The 21916-nt window shown below is 41.7% G+C and overlaps 1 protein-coding gene across 5 annotated transcripts in view; it reads right to left on the reverse strand.

Annotated features, from left to right (window-relative positions):
- Positions 1-21916, reverse strand: part of adprh (ADP-ribosylarginine hydrolase) — a 145102-nt gene that overhangs the window by 42695 nt on the left and 80491 nt on the right. For all 5 annotated transcript variants that reach the window (XM_048179509.1, XM_048179511.1, XM_048179508.1 and 2 more), the window contains exons 3-4: positions 5350-5458; positions 5183-5281 (exon numbers count right to left, since the gene is read on the reverse strand). In XM_048179509.1, coding sequence (XP_048035466.1) covers positions 5183-5281; positions 5350-5458 — 208 coding nt within the window. The remainder of the gene's footprint in view (positions 1-5182; positions 5282-5349; positions 5459-21916) is intronic.

The following is a 21916-nucleotide window of genomic DNA, read 5'->3' on the forward strand; positions in this document are numbered from 1 at the left end:
CAAAGACTATGTCACAATTAAGATTTTTTTTGTTTTGTTTGTTTGTTTAAAATGATCTTCTCAGTCTGTCTCAGTCTCTCTCCCTCTCTCTCTCTCTGTCCTCCCCCATACTACCTCAGGCTCAATCGGGTGTGTGTGTGTGTGTGTGTGTGTGTGTGTGGGTGGGTGGGGGGTGTCTGTGTGTGGGTCTATGTCTGTGTGTGGGTCTATGTCTGTGTCACACTGTCTATATATATCTTTTTCTCTCTCTGTGTATGCATATGTGTGCTTTTATGTTTAATGGTTTTAAATGCACATTGCCCGCTGTGCACAGCTGACCTGAAGCAACCGGGGTGGCGGTGCCACCGGGCTTTGGCCCGTCATCGCTGCTCGCAGCTATATTTATTATTAGGGCCAAAGCCCTGTAAGGGGCTGAAGGCCCTTTTGTTTTCTTTAGGATTATTATTATTTTTTTTTTTTTTTTCTAAGTTTTTGGGGTTTTTGGGGCCCTTAACATGCTCAAAAACTCTTGAAATTTTGCACACGGGTCAGAACCCACGGCCATTACAGCCGGAGAAAAGCTGGTACCCGGGCGTGGCAGGGGGGCTCGACAGCGCCCCCTTGAATTGGGTCAGAAAACGTGGTCTATATATCAAACACGCTTGCACATACAAGTATAAAACTCGGTACACATATAGACTTTATCGGGCCGAACAACTTTCGTACTCTAAGTTATACGTCACCTCAACAGGAAGTCAGCTATTATGGGTTGTTTGAAAAATGCATGCTCTGGAATTTGATATACTCCTCCTAGACGATTAATCCGATCGCCACCAAACTCGGTCAGCATGAAGTCAAGACATTGATGATGAAAAATTGCCAGCGGATTTTTGATATCTCGAACGGTTTGGCTGTGGCGAAGCAATGAATTTATGGCGAGAAAAGGGAAACAGGAAATGTGTTATAACTTCTGCATACATTGATTGATCTTTATGAAACTTCATGAGTGTGTTGGTTGTAATAGTCCGATCACATGGATGTGACTATTGTGAGTCAAAGTTATATCGCTACCAACTGGCAGCAGGAAGTGTGTCACTTTCAAAATGCTTTGAGATCACCCTCTTATTTTCACCAGATTTGCTTCAAACTTCATCACAATAATGTCAAAACATGGCAGATGTAGACCTGTTACTGTATTTGTCATATCTTAAATATTGTTGCCATGGCAACACGTCAAACTTTTATAATATTCTTGGGCATTTTTGAGGCTCTAAACATGCTTCAAATTGTATGAAACTCGATACACACATCAGTATTGTCATACAGTAGACATGGGCAAAGACTTAGAAATGGCAGGGAGCAGGGCCTATATAGCACCACCTTTTGACAAAAGTGGGGGGTTAGTTTAACCTACAGTCACCAAACTCGGCACATATATAGATCTCATCAAGCCGGATAACTTTCTAATTTACAGTCATTAGCTCTGACCAACAGGAAGTCAGATATTTTGGTTTGAATGTGGATTTTTCACACACACACACACACACACACACACACACACACACACACACACACACACACACACACACACACACGTAGGCTCTCTCTCTCATTGCAACCCAGCCTCCCTCCTCCTCTCCCCCCTCCTCTCCCCCTGACTCCTCACACCAGTGTGTGTGTGTGTGTGTGTGTGTTTGAGTGAGAGAGAGAGAGAGAGAGAGAGAGAGAGAGAGAATTTTACACCCCTGATCATTTATTTAACCCTTTTTTTTGCAGACACATTTTATTCAAAAACACCTGAAGCAGCTAATCAAGCCAGTGCATTTGTAGGCCACTGACAACATAGTATTACATTATTTGTTTGATAATTAGGTTAATTAAAATATCATTTGCAGTGTGTTCTTATAACTTCAAACTCATTTGAAATTGAACTATGACACTATATCCCTATTGGTACAGGAATAGTTTTCTAAATCATTTTCTAAAATAATTTTTTTAATTAATTATTTATTGATATAATTCAAATGTATTAAAATAAAATTTATAAAAGTGGCTGTTTAAAATAAACTTGCATAAGTGAGCAGAAAAATCTAGACATGTACCTTACTATTTCCTGAGACTGACATTAAAATTGTCTTTGCAGGTTCTGTGATTTGGCTCCATTTATTATTTTTTTTATTTTTTTCATTGTATACCACATATATTGAAATTAAATGAAAACATGCTTTTGGTGCATAAGATTGGTGCACAAACAACAGCTCAGGGAGGTCAAAAAACACATGAAGAGAAGTGTGAGGATTATACAACATCAGCAATCACAGACATTCGCAATAAGGCTGGATTAGTTTTTTTCAGAGCACTATGGAGTTTGCACAAATAACAGTATGTAATTTGGTCTAGAATTTTTTATAGGGGTTGTCTGAAGCCGATTTCAGACTGCACGATTTTCAAAGTAGTCGTATCACTGTTCTTTTCACACTGCATGAGTATCTTGGCCAGCATTCAGTCGCTGCTGTGTTCAAACTGCACGATGGATCGGCGATAGAAGGTTTCACACTGCATGACTTTACAATTGGAAGAATCGCCGACAACTCTGTCTGGCACGCAAACTACGTTTCACAACCAAACACACGTGAGATGTGACAATGGAACAACGCAATATCACGTGTGCAAGACTGGAGTTCTCACGTGAGACTGGGTTTATTATTAAAAACGATAGCCCGCACAAAGCTTGCAATACGAATTGCCTATGCGCTGATTTGCAGCGAAAACAAAAAAAAGAAAAGAAGAATATGGAGGAGGAAATGGTTGGGGAGACTGTGGATTGTGTGTTCTGCAACGAGAGTGGGAGGTAAATACATAACTTTTAAATGTGCTGCTGTTGCAGATGGTCAAGCAAATGTTTGTGCTTTGGTTCTGTTTGATAGAATTGTAATGTTTATGTGAACAAAGCCATGCTTGCTGATATTGTGGTCTATAACTCCTCTCCGAACTCCCCGCTGCTCTGTATCTTGCTCTCTCATTGGCTGTCAGTCATTGCCGATGTAGTTTTCAGTCAGAACACTTCACACAGCAGGATTTTGAATCGCCGACAGGTCCAGATTCAGGTCCATGCCAAATATCCATGCCAAATATCTCACGGGCGTCTGCGATTCTCTCAGATCGTGTCTTTGCTCATTCACACTATGTGATTGTCACTCGCGTGAACGAGCACCGATTTGCCTGTGATTTCGGGCATTTTTCTGTGATTTCACAAAACCTGTCCGCGAGCCAAAATCAGGGCTAAAATCATGCAGTCTGAACTTGCCATGAGAAAAAACCCAGACATTTCAGATTATGATGATATTCTGCACTCATTTGAAATTGACTTATAACATTCTGTATCATGAAAGTCATCTCAATTTAAACAATCTCATGGATGTGGTTTTTGTGGTTTGTCATCATACGAGCATCAGCCGCTGCAGTAAATGTGGTGTGAAATTGACATAGTCCTTTTATGTTTAACCGTTTTAAATGCCCATTGCCCGTCGTGCACAGTTGATCTGAAGCCACCGGGGTGGCGGTGCCACCGGGCTTTGGCCCGTCATCGCTGCTCGTTATTATTATTTTTTTTTTTCTAAGTTTTTGGGGTTTTTGGGGCCCTTAACATGCTCAAAAACTCTTGAAAATTGGCACACACATTGGAATCCGCAGCCATCAGGGCCGGGCAGAAGCTGGTACCCGGGCATGGCAGGGGGCTATATATCAAACACACTCGCACATACAAGTATAAAACTCGGTACATATATAGACCTCATCGGCCCGAACAACTTTCGTACTCTAAGTTATACGTCACCTCAACAGGAAGTCAGCTATTATGGGTGCATGCTCAGGAATTTGATATACTTCTCCTAGGCAATTAATTCGATTACCACCAAACTCGGTCAGCATGAAGGAAAGACATTGATGATGAAAAATTGCCAGCAGATTTTTGATATCTTGAACGGTTTGGCCGTGGCGAGGCAATGAATTTATGGTGAGAAAAGGGAAACAGGAAGTGTGTTATAACTTCTGCATACATTGATTGATCTTTATGAAACTTTAGCAGTGTGTTGGCTGTGATAGTCCGATCACATGGATGTGACTATTGTGAGTCTAAGTTATAGCGCCACCAACTGGCAGCAGGAAGTGTATCTCTTTTAAAATGCTTTGAGATCACCCTCTTATTTTTACCCAATTTGCTTCAAACTTCATCACAATAATGTTAAAACATGGCAGATGTAGAGCTGTTAATGTATTTGTGATATCTTAAGTATTGTTGCCATGGCAACACGTCAAACTTTTATAATATTCTTGGGCATTTTTGAGGCTCTTAACATGCTTCAAATTGGATGAAACTCGACACACACATCAATATCGTCATACAGTAGACATTGGCAAAGCCTTAGAAACGGGCGGGGAGCAGGGGCTCTACAGCGCAACCTTTTGACAAAAGTGTGTGTGTGTGTGTGTGTGGGGGGGGGGGGGTAGTTTAATCTACAGTCACCAAACTCGGTACACTTATTGTTCTCATTAAGCCGGACAACTTTCTAATTTACAGTCATTAGCTCTGACCAACAGGAAGTCAGATATTTTGGATTGAATGTGCAGTTTTCACACACACACACACACACACACACACACACACACACACACACACACACACACACACACACACACACACAGACATAGACTCTCTCTTGTGCAAACCCCCCACACCCTCCCTCCTGCTCTCCTCTCTCACTCCTTCAGACTGTGTGTGTGTGTGTGTGTGTGTGTGTGTGTGTGGGGTGGGGGTGTCTGTGTGCGGGTCTCTGTCTGTGTATCTCTCAAACCTCAAACTGAGATGGCCTTCAGCAATGTATGATGACGTGGCAGCTGAGATATGCAGCCTTCAAATTGGGATGGCCTTCAGCGACGTTTGGTGACGTGGCAGGTGACGTGGCAGCTGAGATATGCAGCCTTCGTATAATGCAGCCTTCCATTTGAGAAGCACCAACCGAATGAAACACAACTACTGCCCCTACAGGTCATGTCTTTCTTGTGCCAGAGCATCACTCATGGTCCCATGTGGCACCGGGTGAAATTGCAGAATCTTTTTCCCTGTTATGAGCATTCTTAATAGCCACATCTGTAGACATGAAATAAAAACTTTTGTTTATTAAAGCCCTGTGTTGATGCATACCTAAAATGCTTGATGGTCCTGGCTTCCTCCCTTCCATGTCCTTCATTCCCTCCACATAGTGAAAGGCAATCTCATGCAGTAGCTCCTCACCCGCTTTTCCTGCATGAATCATAATATTTGTTACATTTCAGAATAATCAACATCATAATTCTGTTAACTGGACCAACCTGTTGCTAGAGCTTCAGCAGTTGCCAAGTGAAGCACCGTGTCATCACTAACTGGCCAATCAGGAAGCTCCACAGAGATGTTTTTCAGTCCTCCCAGATCTTGCAGTTCCTAGTAAAATAAATTGAGGTGCTTTAACACAAAATTCTTTGAACAGAATTCTTTGTCAGCTTAAAGGTACACTGTGTAACTTTCAATGATATAATGGTTAATAAAACATCTTGGTTACAAATGTAACCCTTGTTCCCTGAAGGAGGGAATGGAGACGTACGTCAGAAGTGAATCAACAAATTGGGATATCGCATGAAAGCCCTATCACCTTCAAGTGTAAACTAAACAAGCCAATGGACATTGGTGTGCAAGCTTTGCATCACATGATCGCCCCGCGGTGCGGGTATAAATGCAGAAGTGGGTGCACTAACACTGTTTTTTGCTGAGGAGATGAGCAGGTGGCCCGCGCTCAGCGGTGGCACAGGAACTGTGGCAACGGGATGTTCATCTCCGTTCCCTTACATTTGTAACCGAGACATTCTCTTTCAGTCGGTCACATTCAGCATACCTCAGAAGTGAACCAACAAATTGGGATCCCTAATAAAACATCACAGTTACTGACCCCTTCCAGTGACCAGTGTAAGCCTCAGCATCCCGGTGCACCTTGGGACAGAGAAGGGACCGTGCTTACGCCAAGAGAGTCAACTGCTGTTCCGCATGACCCGTTCAGTAAGACTTGGACAACACTGGGAAAGCGTGCCCCAAGGGACGCTGCGGAGACCACAACCCACCCAAAGGGGGGTATTATATGGGAATACACATATGGACTGGCCGAGGGCAGTACACATATGGAGTCCCTGGGATGGCTCCAGCCAAAAGAGCTGAACCATGACGACTTTAACTATGTGGTTTTTGCCACAACAAACAGCATGAAATGCCTTAGTTGTGGTGAAACAGGACATATCATGAGGCCTTGTTCGAGAAAGGAAGAGAAATCCAAGAAAAAAAGTGTCTACGGTTTCAGGTGAAAACTTAGGTGAAGTGGAAGAGGTAGAACAAAATGTTAGGAATGAGGAGCCCACAATAGTGGATGTAGTTGAGGAAAACATTGCATGAACTTCAAAGCAAAGGGAGAAAGAAAAATTGGCAGCAGTACAGTTGGAAAAAGATTCTGTGTCTGATAGAAATCAGTCAACTAGTTCTTTGGGTAATAAACAGAGTTCTGAAAAGAACCACGACTTGGAGCTGGTAGGAGATCAGTGTTTATTGGAAGATCAGGATGAATGCATTTCCAAAGCACCGCAAAAAAGGAGAATTAAACAGAGCCATTATATTAAATTGAAAAGAATGGAAAATATTGAGTTGAGTCAAACTGACACTGAGAGTGAAACTGATCTTTCAGAATGTAGCATTTCCTATGATCAACCTCAAAATGAAATTTTGAAGCAATCTTACAGTGTATGACATTAAGCTCTTTCTGAGAGTAACAAAAAAAAAAGGAATGTGCACATTACAGAGTATTTCCCTGATTTAGAACAATTCGTAGAGAAAGCAAAAATATTTAAGAGTGAAGGTCTTTTTACTGAAAGATTCTCACCAAGACTAAAGATTCTCACCAAGGTAAATTCCCAGTAAGGTATTAATGTTGGTATTGACAAGAATTAAAATTACACTCTTATGAGATTAATTTCTTTTTGTGTTTCTTGTATATCCTTTTCTTCTCTTCGATGAAAGATTTTCATATTGCTTCTCTCAATTTAATGGTGCACAAGAAGAGAAGAAAAGGTTTGAATTATATGAATGAAATAAAATTGAGAAAATAGATATTCTGTTTATACAAGAAACATATAATGATGCTTCTAATGAACTGGATTGGGCAAGACAATTTGATGTGTTAACCTTTTTTAGTCATTCCATTTTTCAATTCCATAGTCATTCCAATAGTCAATTCCATTTTTACCAAAAGAACAAAACCCTTTTTAAGTTGTCCATTTAGGTCCGTAATATACTGTATTAATGTGCTCTAACAGAAATTTTAAGAAAATTGCCTTATTTATCCACAACATATGAGGTAAGCAACAATGCTTAAATTAAATTTTCAACCAACCATATTTCATGCTTTTAAAAAAAGGGATCAAAGACACCATTTTTAAACTTTATTTTAACAGTAAGCATTTTGCAGAGAGATGGAGACTTGCCTAAGAAATAAATACACTCATTTTGTCATAACAGCACTGCCTGATGAATTTATAAAATAAAGAGGTCACAACGCTTCAATGCTCTGTCACGTCCATAACGTTTTAAAGATTAAGTTTATCTCATATAACAATTATAAATACAAATAACTTGAAACTTTATATACAAAGCTAAATTATGTTTATGCTTATTAGGATCAACAAATCATCTCACTACTTTACTTTGAACAACCATAATAAGTATTACGGACGCTTCATATTAAATCATATGACTTTGCTTCTTTATATTGTCATGCTCTGTTTCAGGCTTACCGTATATATCAGAACATATCCAGTAATTGCAATAATCTTTGAGCTTTGTTAGTTTTAATCCGAAAAAACGTGTCAACTTTCAAATTCAGTCCATTTTATAACAAAATTCAAACAATAGATGTCGTTCTTTAATACGTCACATGACAACTTACAGAAGAGCACTGTGTCTCATAGGACACTTCCCGTTGAGAGTCTCGTGTTCTAAGCAGGTTCTAAGTTAAGTTTTGTCGCAAAGTTTAACCAACCAAGGAGTCTGAGGCTGATTTGGGGCCTGGAGAAGTTTTGACATGCCCTGACATTTGTGCTTTTTTCAGTTGTTCATAAACATATAAATGACAAAAGTGTCATTACACTGTATTCAGCACAAACTAGGCTACCATAATATGTGAGGAACATGTATGTACATGTTTGTGTTTTTGAACGAATAACGTTTATGCGTGGTTATTGAAAAAACAAAAAACTTAAGTCACTGAAATAAGGCCAAAAAAATAATATTAAATCTGTGTTCACAAGACTTCTGGGTATTGGAGGTTGTAGACTAGAGTTTTTGCTTCCTTCCTACTCCTTCATATAAAACAATAGAGAGATTTAAATTTTCTAAAACATCTTTGGTCAAGAAACACAGTATGCGTGGAGGCGTGAATCATCATGAATAATGGGTCATTTACACGTGAGAAGACAAAAGAATCGCATAAAGAGCTCTAATGACCTGCATAAATAATGAGCTCTTTCAGTCAGGTAGGCTGTGAAAAAAACCCTCTGTGATCATATTTCAAAGCTTATCATGGTGTAAATCAAACATACAAAAAAAAAAAAACAGCAATACTGTGAAATATTATTACAATTTAAAATAATGATATTCTATTATATACTTTAAAATATAATGTATTTCTGTGATGCAAAGTGTCTGAACAATTATGTTACCTCTATGGCACTTTATATAGGCTTTTAGCTTAAAAGCATGCACATTTGGAGAAATATTGATGGATTCTCATATGTTTGTCAATTTTCTATACAGAGGAGTAATATTGATTCAATATTTATTGTCATCACTATGAGTGCGGGATACTGTGTTTTCAATTCATACTTGCAGCCGGAGGGCGCTCTGTGCACCGTTAGTCCACAAATGCCTGCTAAAGAAGAATAGGCAATCCAGGAACTAACTGAACTAACAGAGGCCAGAGATTGCTAACTATGGCTATTCAAAACACTTTTCAAGACAATAAATACACGATTGAGACGATGTATGCATGTATTGACTGAATTTGCGTCAGAATAGTGCTTGTTCTGTGGGCGTGGCCGCATTAGCAGATAATGAGCTGAATCACGGACTTCGGACATGGCTCTCTTTTCATACAGATTACATAAACAGAGAATTTTTGTTTTCGATTTGACTTACACGATTTAAAACCTGACATTTCAACATTTTTTAGACATAAGTCTAATTTTTTTGTGATTAGTATTCACTAAGTTATAGTTCATTTTCTGAGAACTATCAGATTGGACTTCGTTCAGAGGGAGACGAGAGATCACGCATCATGTTAGTTTTCTTTATTTTGCAAAAAGCACAACATTGTGTTTTTACTCTGAGTGTACACAAATAAAATAAGATATTCCACAGATTAAAATGGTGTATAGCTCTTAATTGTATGTGTCACATTGACAGAGTATTTTGAGTCTCTTTCACAGTTGTAAGAAAAAAACCGCGGTGGTATCGCCGGCGATACCTCAGACCTCAGAGTGTTAAACTCCAGCCCCGACAAGAGACTTAATTTCATTTGCCAGCATGCTCAAAGGTGATTGGTTTTTACCTGACAACAATCTGGACCTGAAAAGATCATCGACTCACTGTAAAAAATGATTCTGGGTTTTAGTCAGGTGGACAAATAAAATCATGTCCTGTCAACTTGCAGTGTCTCACTACACAATAGGATGAGTTATATCAACCTCAACGTGAAGGGAAATGGAAAACTTTACATAACGTGTTCAGATAACAACAAAACATAAGTTCTGTCAATTTTCTTTCAAATGCGCATGTACCCGAAACTCTACGTCATGATTGTTATGGTTGCCCTTTGGCAATTTATTAACTTTTATATACAATAAAGAGAAAAGACTGGTGTAACTTCGATCACTATTTACTCAGACCTCTTAGCACACATGAGATTCTCATACAACCCGGTAGTCTCGCGATAATGACGTCACACAGTATGTCGTACTCAGTGTAACTGAAGCATTAATAACATCAGGATGTTACATCTCCCTCTTTAAAGAAATGTGGCATGATCACTAAGTGTGTACATATTCACTAAAACAATTTTACATAACTCAAACTCAAACATTATCAAATTGGGTTCGAATTATTAACAACCCTTGATAGAAATGAAAACCTTCAAATGGTTAAGTCAAATGCGTCTGATATAACAATAAGGGTATGAAATGCTCCCTTTGGCTCCTTAAGGCTTCGAATGCATTTAGATGCCAACCTGGTAGACTAACTTGGAAACGTAACTATCCTCTTTTGTATTGCTTAAGGGCAGTATAACATGAACGATTCATATTAACATGGCATGAACGTATAATAGCGATTTTGTTCTGCGTGACTGGTTAGTGTTGTGATTATAGATCAAGAATTTGTCTGGGCTTGATTGCACGGCCAAATCTTGTGGTATAGCTAGGTTGTTCCTGTTGTGGCTGGCTAATTGGCTGTTAAGCGAGTTCAGGTTAGGGTCTGGGGTAGCACTGTGGGGTGGTGTAGGCTGGTGTACTTGGGCTCTCGCTCATTTAGCGGAGGTGACGTCTGTTGCGTCGCAGCATTTGTCCATCCTCTGTTTGGATATGGTAACTCCTGGGTGTGCTAGCAGGTTGTATTATCTTGGCTGGCTGCCATGAGCCATCCTGTTGGTGGAAACGGATGTGTGTCCCTGCTGCTAAGGGGGGTAGAGCTTTGATAGACCTGCTGTAGTATAACTGTTGTCTGCGTTGACATGCCCCTCTGCGGTTTCAAGAGTACGTGCTGAGGGGTGACTTGGGGCTGGAGTCGTGCAGCAGTTATGAGAAGAATTGATCGTAACCTGCGGCTCATCAAGAGTTCAGCTGGGGAATTTAAGTTTTCTCCGCTAGGCTGTTGCTTTGAGGATATCTGGGGCTCGTGGTGGTATGTTTGAAATCCCATGCCACTGCAAATCTGTGAAACTCCTCTGTGCTGTAGCATGGGCCGTTGTCGCTGATGACACGCTCGGGTATGCTATGGCGCGCAAAGGCTGCCTTGAGTTTGGTGATGACAGCTGATGCAGTGCAGCTGTGGAGCCTTTCCATCTCAAAGTATCAACTATAATAGTCCACTATGATGATGTAGTTCTGTTCGTTCCATGTGAACAGGTCAGTTCTTACCACCTGCCATGGTCTTTCAGGGATGATGTGTGACAGTAAGGGTTCTTTGGTGTTGGCACTGCGTCGTTCCTGACAAATGTTACATTGTCCCACTATTGATTCGATCTCCTGCCCCATTTGCAGCCAGAATAAAAGGTCTCGCGCTCTGTTCTTGCATTTCTTCATGCCCATATGTCCCATATGAATGCGGTCTAGCATGTCCTTTCGTAAGTTCTGGGGGACTATGATTTTCTCTCCTTTGAACATTATGCCATCAATTTCGGAAATTTCACATTGGTGGTTCCAATACTCCCGAATGAGTAGTGGGCATTGTCTGCATTTGTCGGGCCAGCCGGTCTTTGTGGCCTGCTTCAGTGCCATAAGCTGGGTGTCTTGTGCTGTCGCTGCTATTATTTCCTTCAGTTTGTTGTCACTTACTTGGATGTTGGTTATCACAGTGTGTATCTGCGCATCCATGCCTTCACTTAAGCTGTCGTCACGATATTCGATAGCTTTACGTGACAGGATTGTGGAGGATGTGAATATTGTACTTTTGGAGTTGGAGTATCATCCTCTGGAGATGAGGGGGGGCTGAGGTGAGAAGCTTCCTGAGTATCACCTCCAGTGGCTTGTGGTCGGATTCCACAGTTACTGTTCTGCCGTACATGTACTCATGGAAACGCTTACACCCGAACAGTATAGCATACAGCTCCTTCTCTTCTCTATTTGGGCATAATTCTGTTCTGTACTGTTAAGTGATTTGGATGCGTAGGCGACAGGCTTATCGTGTTGGAGTAGAACTGCACCTAGGCCACTCTTTGAGGCATCTACTTGCAATGTGAGTTCCTTCTTTGGGTCGAAGTATGTCAATACTGGGTGATTTGTGATCAGTTCTTTGATCTGCTTGAACGCTCTGTCGTGGACAGCATCCCATATGAACTCGCAATCTTGTTTTAGCAATTGTCTGCATTTACCTCTGAGAAGTGCGGCGTGAATCTGGCCAAGTAGTTGACCATGCCGAGCAAGGTCTCTAGCTCAGGCATGGACTGTGGTGGCTGCATCTCTTGTATGGCTTTTACCTTTTGTGGGTCTGGGCTAATGCCTTCACATGAGAGCCTGTGGCCAAAACAGCTGACGTCTTGAACGCCGACACGGCATTTGTTGGGGTTCAGTTTCAGTCCTCTTTCTCTCGTGCGTTGTAGCTTGGCTCTTAGGTTACTGTCGTGTTCCTTTTTGTCCCTACCGAATACAAGGATGTCATCAACTATGGCAGCAACACCTTTGAGGCCTTTGTACGTTTCATTCACACACCTCTGGAATTCGTCCTGCGCCGAATTGAAGGGTAGTCGGAGGAACCTGTACCTGCCAAACAGTGTATTAAATGAGGTCAGCATTGATGATTCTATGCTTAACTTAATGGCCCAGTAACCTGACCTGGTGTCTAGGACACTAAAGTAGTGGGCTTCTGTGAGCTTTGTGGTGACATCTTTGAGTGTGGAGAGTGGGTAGTGGAGCCGCTGGATAGCCTTATTGAGGTCTCTGGGGTCTAGACACTTTTGGCTTTTAGGTTTCTCGACTACCACTAGGGCATTAACCCATTCAGTGGGTTCAGTTACCTTGACCATGATTGTTGTTGTCCTCCATTTTGTTGTGCTCCTTCTTCAGCCGAGCTCATAGTGAGATGGGGACTCTGCATGGAGGGTTGACCACTGTGTGTGGGTTGACTGGAATGTGCATTCTCCAGCGAATTCTCCAATGCCCTGGAAAACATCTGCATACTCCTTTAGTATGGTCTCCGGGTCATTGTATGTATTTGTTTCCTCTTTACTTACTCCCATTATTAGTTTAATGATGTTTAGGTCTAAACTGGCACTTAAACCTAAGATGGGCGGTGCTTTGGCATTGAGAATATGGAACTCTAGCAGTGCAGAGTGCTTGTCGTGCTCACATTCTAGCATGCAGGTGCCTCTGACTTCCAATGCGTTGCCTCCATAGGCTGTAACAGATTGTGCAGGTGGTGCTATGGGCACTCTTTTAAATAATGCATTAAAAGTGTTATTTGGTATTGCATTAATTTCCACACCAGGGTCTATTTTGAATCTGATTGTTTGCTGGCTAGGTCCTGTACATTTGTTTGTATTCACAATTGTGATGCTGTCAATATACAATTCACACTGCTCCTCTTCGTTATTTTGCTCTATAGCACGCACAGGTCTCCTCTGAGCCTTTGGTGGAGCGGCATTCTTGGTCTTGCAGGCTTTTGTGAAATGGTTGTACTTTTTACATTTCATACATTGTTTGCCTTTAGCTGGGCACGTTTCTCTTGGGCTGTGTGAGCCTGCACATCTGTCACATTCTCTGTGCACTGGTTTATGATCTTTCGTTTTAATGTATCTGTGTGCATTTTGTCGTTGTTTTGTTGCATTCACAGCATCAATTTTTGGGGTGTCTTTTGATCCAGCCATCTCTTTTAATTGCATCTGTGCGAGCTCGTGGGAACGGGCGATATCTATGGCCTTATCTAATGTTAGTTCGGCTCCCTGGCTTAATAGCTTTTCGCAGACCCGCGGGGAATTCGTGGCGAACACAATGCGGTCCCTGACCATTTCGTCACTGTTTGGGTTTTACCGAATTTGAGACAAACGCGCCATCCGCCATTTTCCGCACGAGAAGCTGCTGCTGATCATGCAAGAAAAGATTATGAAGGAGCCCACGTTTGAACAACTACAGATGGGCAGATGGACTTTATGAATAGCAAATAATGAAATGAGTAAGCATACCTTGATTTGTGCTTGCTTTAATGTTCATTTGGGCATGTTTTGTTAGCGCTCAGCGTCCGGGTTAGCCTTGTTTCATTAGCACTCACTGTCCGCGTTATGATTTCAGGCAATCATATTTTGCGAACAAAGACAACTTGATTAATAATCAGGAGCCACATGCACTGCCAGGCAGATTTATGCTTGCTAGACGTTGAGCTGTTGTCGAGACATGAGCAGAAAAATAAGTCATCTTTGACTATTGTAAGTTAATGTTAATAATAAATAATGTTACAGAAAACAGTGTACATATAAGTGACTTTTAAGCGTGTTGGTTGTTTGTTGTTATATTATAAAAATGCTTGATTGACTTATGTTTCTTAAATGCTCAGTTGTTGTTGTTTCCATACCATATGAATGTTTTTGAGCATGTGCACACTTCTGTATAGCTAACGTTAACTTGCGCACTGATCTTGTATTAAAGGGGATCTATTATGCAAAATTCACTTTTGCATGGTGTTTGGACATAAATGTGTGTTGGCAGTGTGTGTACAGAAAATCCACCCACTCCTTTTTTTTTAATCCCCATAAATGATAAGCAGTGTCTCAGAACAAGCCGTTTCCAGATCCCTGGCAGTGTGATGTCACAAAAACCACAGGCCCCGCCCACGAATGTTGACAGACACTGCCGTTTGAACATAGAAGTTAGAACCGCCCTGAGCGAATTCACAGCCAGTCCGGCATTACTGCACTGATGAGAATGTCTCCCAAGCGTTTTGTGTTTGGTGTTCTGTAGCTGGATGGATTAATACACAGAGCTCTCTTCATTTACTCCCTAAACGAGGTGGATTAACTTGGTTTTCCAGGAAAATGCTCCCTCAGTTCTGTCGAAATTCAATTATGTTTGTGCGAATCGTTTCACACCGTACTGCTTTGTGAACGAATATCAATACAAAGAGACAATACAAAACAGAAACTGTGCTAAAAATATGCTACTCAAGGATATACAAGTTAAAACTGTTCGTGATCCAGCTTACAGTCTCCAGAGTGATACTGGATATGGCAGTAATGAAGGTGAGGGCACTTTATTACAGTTCATCTGAGTTTATTCACGGGTATAAAGTTTAATAAGCACCACCCGAAAGGCATAAGGTCTTTATATATTAATTTACTGTTAGTTGTAACAAGTGTTTCTGTGTACTTCAAGGAAAGAGAGAGAGTTTATGGATAATATTTTAATGCACACTTGCAGTGTTTTATTAAGCTCTTACAGTGATTTTCTTGAGTGAAAACGGATGCTTCATCTTTTGTGTGACGAACAATAAACGTCATAAAATTCATCTGTATAGTTTTAACCATCATTCGGACAGTACAACAGGCCTGTACTAATATAGTGGATTAAAGCTGCAGTAGGTAACTTTTGTAAAAATGTATTTTTTACATATTTGTTAAATCTGTCATTATGTCCTGACAGTAGGTCATCTGTGAAAAAAAATCAAGCTCCTCTGGCTCCTCCCAGTGGTCCTATTGCCATTTGCAGAAATACACCGCTCCCGGTAAGAAACAACCAATCAGAGCCAGGAGGAGTGTCTTAGCAGTGTCAATCAAGCTCACATGCGTGCTGATCACACCCCTCTCATGCAGAGCACGTAACGTACAGGCGTTCAAATTCAAGATTACCGGTGTGCTGCAGCTTTGCTTATGGCGGAAAAACAATCCAAACTGCCAATTCCTCGAGTGGCACCTGCTCATAAAATAAAGACGGGTAAACGGAAAAAGACAGATGGCGATGATAAAAAAGCCAAAAAGAAAGAATTAGATAGAGCCCGAAATAAAACGAGGGTAAATATCGGAGCGACTTTTCCGAGGTGGGGGGAGCTACGTGTCCTGAAAGGATTAAAAACCGATGCAGAGACATTTCTGCTTGACAAGTAAGTATCCCTGCTTGATGTGTTTCATTTTTTAAGAACTACACAACTAAGATAATTTCAAAACAGGCCTGCCAGTCCCCTGCCTGATGCTCCGCGCACACCACGGCTTCCTCTTCTCCCCGCCCGTTGACTCCTCGCTGTGGGTGTGAATTCCTCGTCGGAGCCCATTGACTCGGTGTCAAAACTCTAGCCGCATAACATACAGATAAAATGTCACGCACTGTGCAAAGCAACTATTGAAACCTACTAATTCACTGGCTTGTCATGTTGCTGAAATAATGTACTAGCAAACCTTATTTAGCATTACATATCGATAGAATAATTACTTGCATACTGTAACGTTAGTTACCGTTATATTATCATACTAGCTATTTATTACTTATAGAAATAGTGCAACGTCATATAGTTACATTACATGTATTGCAAAATACGTAATGTTTTGAGGACCAAGTTTGTAGTCAAAGTATGGGCAGGCCATAGTCAATGTAAATCATATTGTTGATGTTTCGTCTGTACCAGCGAATGTGCCATAACTGTTTATCCGCCTTACTAGCCTGCGCGTTCACGGCAGGCTCCATTGTGATGGGGGAGGAGCTGTGGAGGGAGGGCTGTAACGCAGCATAGAGCAAGGGGGAGTGACCTGTGAGTTGTGCTTGTTCAAATTTTCAGGCTAAGTCAACGTTTTCTAAAAACTCCCTACAGCAGCTTTAAAAACAATATAAGTTATAACCGTAATTTAACTAAACTATACCTGTTCTATCTCCATGCAGCATATATTAGCAGTTTCTGACATTATAGTGCGTCCTGACTGAATCCTGACACCAGAGAATGAGCTCTTGAAGCTCCGACCTCTTAGGCAGAGCACAGCAGCTCAATTGCATTTAAAGGGACACAGACTAAAACCACTAAAAGTGGCAATTTTATCATGCTATAAAAAAATATCTGTGAGGTATTTCGAGCTAAAACTTCACATACACACTCTGGGGACACCAGAGACTTATTTTACATCTTGTAAAATGGGGCATAATAGGTCCCCTTCAATGTAATGTCAGAATTACGTTATTTGTATAAAACCTTTTCACCTAATAAAAGCTACAGCGTTGCTCAGTTTTATATTGACAGCAACATCATCACTATAATATTCTATTTATCACCCAGCCATTGAAATAAAAAGTGTTGATATTTCCTCGTTATATTTGGGAAGTAAGTTATTAAGTGAATATTTATATTTGTATAAATGTGTATGTGTACTTGGCTTAAGTTTGACTTTTTTGTTTTATATTTGCAGGATCAGTACAGTGGAAGCACAACTCCATATTGATGAGGTGGTGTTGCAAGATTTGTAGACACCAAAAACCTTGCTTTTACTTTTAAAACATCCTGAAAGTTAGTTAAAAACATGGTTAAAATAGTTAATGTAACTACAGTGGTTCAACCTTAATGTTATGAAGCGACAAGAATACTTTTTTTGCGCAAAAAAAACAATTTGAACCATTGTCATATGTAGTGAACTCAGTGCTTGTTTACGTCCGAATGCTGGCTCGAATATTGGCCGGATCCTGTGTCAGGATCACATGCATGCGTCGTTCTGCTCACGTGTTCAGCTTCGGCCAGTACTGAGTTGGCATTTGTTTGTAAACAAGGAAGCCTGCACTGAGTTCACTACATATGACAATGGTTCAAATTGTTAATAATTTGTCAAATTGAATAAAGTTTTTGTTTGTTGTTTTTTGCACACAAAAAGTATTCTCATCACTTCATAACATTAAGGTTGAACAACTGCAGTCACATGGACTATTTTAACAGTGTTTTCAACTACCTTTCTGGACTTCAAAAGGTGGAATGACGTTGCCGCCTGTGTGTGGATTAGATACCCTTGGATTTCATCAAAAATATCTTAATTTGTGTTCAGAAGATGAACGAAGATCTTACGGGTGTGGAACGACATGAGGGTGAGTAAATTATCACAGAATTTTCATTTTTGGGGTGAACTAACCAGATATAGTAATCAATCAATGTAATCACATCTTTTTTTTACTCTCTCCCCAGTTGACGAAAACCCTTTAATTTTCTATTCTTATAACAAAATGCTGTTTCGTGTGATCATCTCCCCACAGAACATTCAAAAAGTTCTGATTTGATCCTGTTCCAGATTCTGTTGACAGCCTCAAGCTTGAACCTATAAGCAGGCTCCAGCTGAAAGACCCTTTTGACCTTCAATATGAAGATGAAGACTTCCATGATTTGAACCTTAGATGTGTAGCTGATCTGTCCAAAGACAAGGTGACACTGAAAGTCCTTTTCACCCCCTTTCCAGATATATTTTCAGACTCCAGTTTAGACACTGCAATTTTAAGTGAATCGTGATCAACTTCTTTACCCAGCATCCATTCAAAGCTGCCCGTTCGCAGCCATGGCCATGAAAGGTTTTGCTGTTCTATTAGAAGATATGGGCAAACTTAATATCCTAAGATTATATGACCAGTTCTGTCATGTTGAGTGAAATTAAAATGTTTTAACTTCCTGCATGATATTTTAAATTAGTACTATTGAAAATGATCACACTGACATCTTTGTTAACTTTGTAAATGTATTTATGTTTTTATAGATCAGCAAAGAATTCACCAGGCTTGTGTCAAAGGACCTGAGCAAGTCCTTTTTTGAAGGCCTAGATTGTCATCTCTCGAAGCTGATGCAGTTATTCAGGTCAAAGCGTTATGAGGACATTCCAGAAATTACTTCAATACTCAATACTGGAGAGCCTTAATTAGTGTCACGAATAAAGCTCCCCCGGTTCATCCTCCGGACCGCCGGAGGGAGCCATCGCCTGAATATTGACTCACTACCATCCGGACTCCATTTCCCATAGGCCCTCATTCCTAGGACTGATTGCACATCCACCTGCACGGCTCACACACACACATATCGTGAAGTCTTGATTTGCTACGGTGGTCCTTCCCGGGCGATCAACTACTCTCGCTCACGCAAGGCAAGAACACGGCGGCTGAATACGCTCTACAATTCTGCACACTGGCAGCTCAGACGAACTGGGTAGAAGACACACTAAAACTGCTGTTCCGTCAGGGTCTGACTGTCGAATTACAAGCGGAGCTCGCATGTCGGGATGAGGGTAACTCTTTGAGCTTATTTATTGAATTAACCATTCATATTGACAATCTCCTATGTTCACGCCGTCCCACACGCACTACCAGCGCACCGGGTCCAAACAACTGGGCTACACACCACTGCAGCCCGAGGAAAGAGAGAGAAGATGGCAGATGCATCTCTGCCTGTACTGCGGCCAGGCTGGTCACTTGAAAGCTAACTGCCCAGTTCGACCCACGCCTACCAGCTCTAAAGCGGTGAGTTCAACAACTCCATCTGATTACTCGTCCTCCTGTCTCAAGATCCCTGTTCAACTCACTGTCAATCAGCAAGTTATCACTGCCCAAGCCCTGCTGGACTGGATTTCATGTCTGACACATTCATCAACGAACATAATTTCTCCCTAACTGACTGTCATTCCCCCTTAACAGTGGAGGCGTTAGACGGAAAGCCGATCGGAGGAGGAAAAGTGACTCATATCACCAGTGAACTCGGATTACAAGTAGGAGTTCTTCACCATGAATGCATCCAGTTTTACGTCATTCACTCACCCAATAACCCCATTATCCTTGGTCTACCGTGGCTCCGCACCCATAACCCACACATTTCCTGGAAGGACGGACAGATCAGGCAATGGGATGCCACCAGAACTGGTTGCAACAAATCACCCCTTTGCCTATTCAAACCATCAAGCTGGACGAACCCAAAGCTGGGAAACTCGACATTCCTGTGGAATATGCCGATCTGGCCGTGGCATTCAGCAAACAGAAATCAACCGAACTACCCCCTCACCATCCCGACGAGTGGAAAACAGCTTTCTCCACGACCACCGGCCACTACGAGACCCTTGTGATGCCCTTCGGCCTGTCCAACAGTCCCTTAGTGTTTCAATCATACATCAACGACGTGTCCAGAGACATGCTTAACCGCTGTGTTATAGTGTACATTGATGACATCCTCATATACTCCAAGACTCTAACAGAACATATTCAACACGTTCGAGCTGTATTGCAAAGACTCATTCAACACCAATTGTATGCAAAAGCAGAGAAGTGTGAGTTTCATCAAACCTCCACCTCCTTCCTGGGGTATGTGATTAGTCGGGAGGGGGTGCCATGGATGACACCAAAGTGAAAGCCGTTCTTGACTGGCCAAGACCACGCAGAACTGCAGAGGTTCCTGGGCTTTGCGAACTTTTACAGGCGGTTCATACGCAATTTCAGTAATATAGCAGCACCTTTAACCTCCATGACGAAATGTCAAACAACTCATCTACATGGTCATCGGAAGCAGAGAAGGCATTTAAGGGGTTAAAGGAACGATTCACCACGGCACCCATTCTCCGTCACCCAGATCCCGATTGCCCATTCATTGTGGAGGTAGACGCTTCCAGCACTGGCATCGGAGCCATCCTCTCTCAGCGCCAAGGTAATCCTGAAAAAAATATTTCCCTGTGCTTTCTACTCCCGAAAATTGTCTGCTGCAGAACGGAATTACGACGTGGATGATAGAGAGCTACTGGCCATGAAAGCAGCGCTAGAGGAATGGCGCCATTGGTTGGAGGGAGCCCAACACCCGTTCACTGTGTTCTCGGATCATAAGAACTTAGAATATCTCTGCTCCGTCAAGCGCCTGAATCCCCGTCAGGCTCGATGGGCCATGTTCTTCACACGGTTTCAGTTTAAAGTGACATATAGACCGGGGTCCAAGAATACCAAGGCGGATGCCCTGTCTCGGCAGAACGAACAGGTAGAGAAACCCAGAACGGCAGAACAAATAATCCCCAGCGCACTTCTGATAGCCCCAGTTCAGTGGGATATAATGTCAGAGATCAATCAGGCCAACGCACAAGTCACTCCACTGCTCACCTGCCCACCTGACCGTACCTTCGTACCCGCACATCTGAGAGAGAGACTGTTGCATCACGTTCACGATATCCCCAGCTCTGGTCACCCAGGTATCACTGAACCGGTTCTGGTGGGACTCCATGCTCCAGGATGTAACTCAGTTTATACACAACTGTGCGGCCTGTCAAGTATCAAAACCCTCTCACCAATCTCCCACTGGCTTGCTCCATCCACTGCCCATTCCGCAATGCCCCTGGTCACACATTGCCATAGATTTTGTCACTGACCTCCCTGTATCACAAGGCAACACCACCATTCTCACCGTTGTTGACCGTTTCTCTAAAGCCTGCCGCCTCATTCCTCTGCCTAAACTCCCCACTGCCTTCGAAAACGCTGAACTGCTCTGCAACTGGGTCTTCAGATTTTATGGATTACCAGAGGACATCGTGTCTGATCGTGGTCCACAGTTTACCTCACGGGTATGGGCGGCTTTCTTCAAGAATCTCAACATAAACATCAGCCTCACATCCGGCTATCACCCGGAATCCAACGGTCAGACTGAACGGATGAACCAGGAACTCACCCGCTTCCTCCACACTTACTGCCACAAGGACCAAACGGAATGGAGTCGCTATTTAATGTGGGCTGAGTACGCCCAGAATTCACTCAGAAAACCAGCCACAGGAATCACACCCTTCCAGTGCGTCCTACACTCTTAGAAAAAAAGGTTCTTTGGGGTTCTATATTGAACCCTAGGGTTCTTTAACCAACTTTATAGAACCCTTTCTGCCTAAAAGGTTCTATATAAGGAGAAAGAACCCTTTTGGCACAAAGGGTTATTTGGGCTAAATGTGCTTTATATACATTTATTTAAATGATTACACTATTGAACATTATATTTGTGTTTTTACTTCAATTTTACTTAGGCACACCTTTCATTCTGAAGAAAACAAACTTATATACATTTTCAAGTTTAATAGGTTTATTAGAAAAAAATAATTGCCGCATTATCCTGTAATGAAAAAAAAAATCTAAATTAAATATAGCCTACGTTGTTTCT

The sequence above is a fragment of the Megalobrama amblycephala genome, unplaced genomic scaffold (genome assembly GCF_018812025.1).
Source record: "Megalobrama amblycephala isolate DHTTF-2021 unplaced genomic scaffold, ASM1881202v1 scaffold201, whole genome shotgun sequence".
Lineage (NCBI taxonomy): Eukaryota > Metazoa > Chordata > Actinopteri > Cypriniformes > Xenocyprididae > Megalobrama > Megalobrama amblycephala.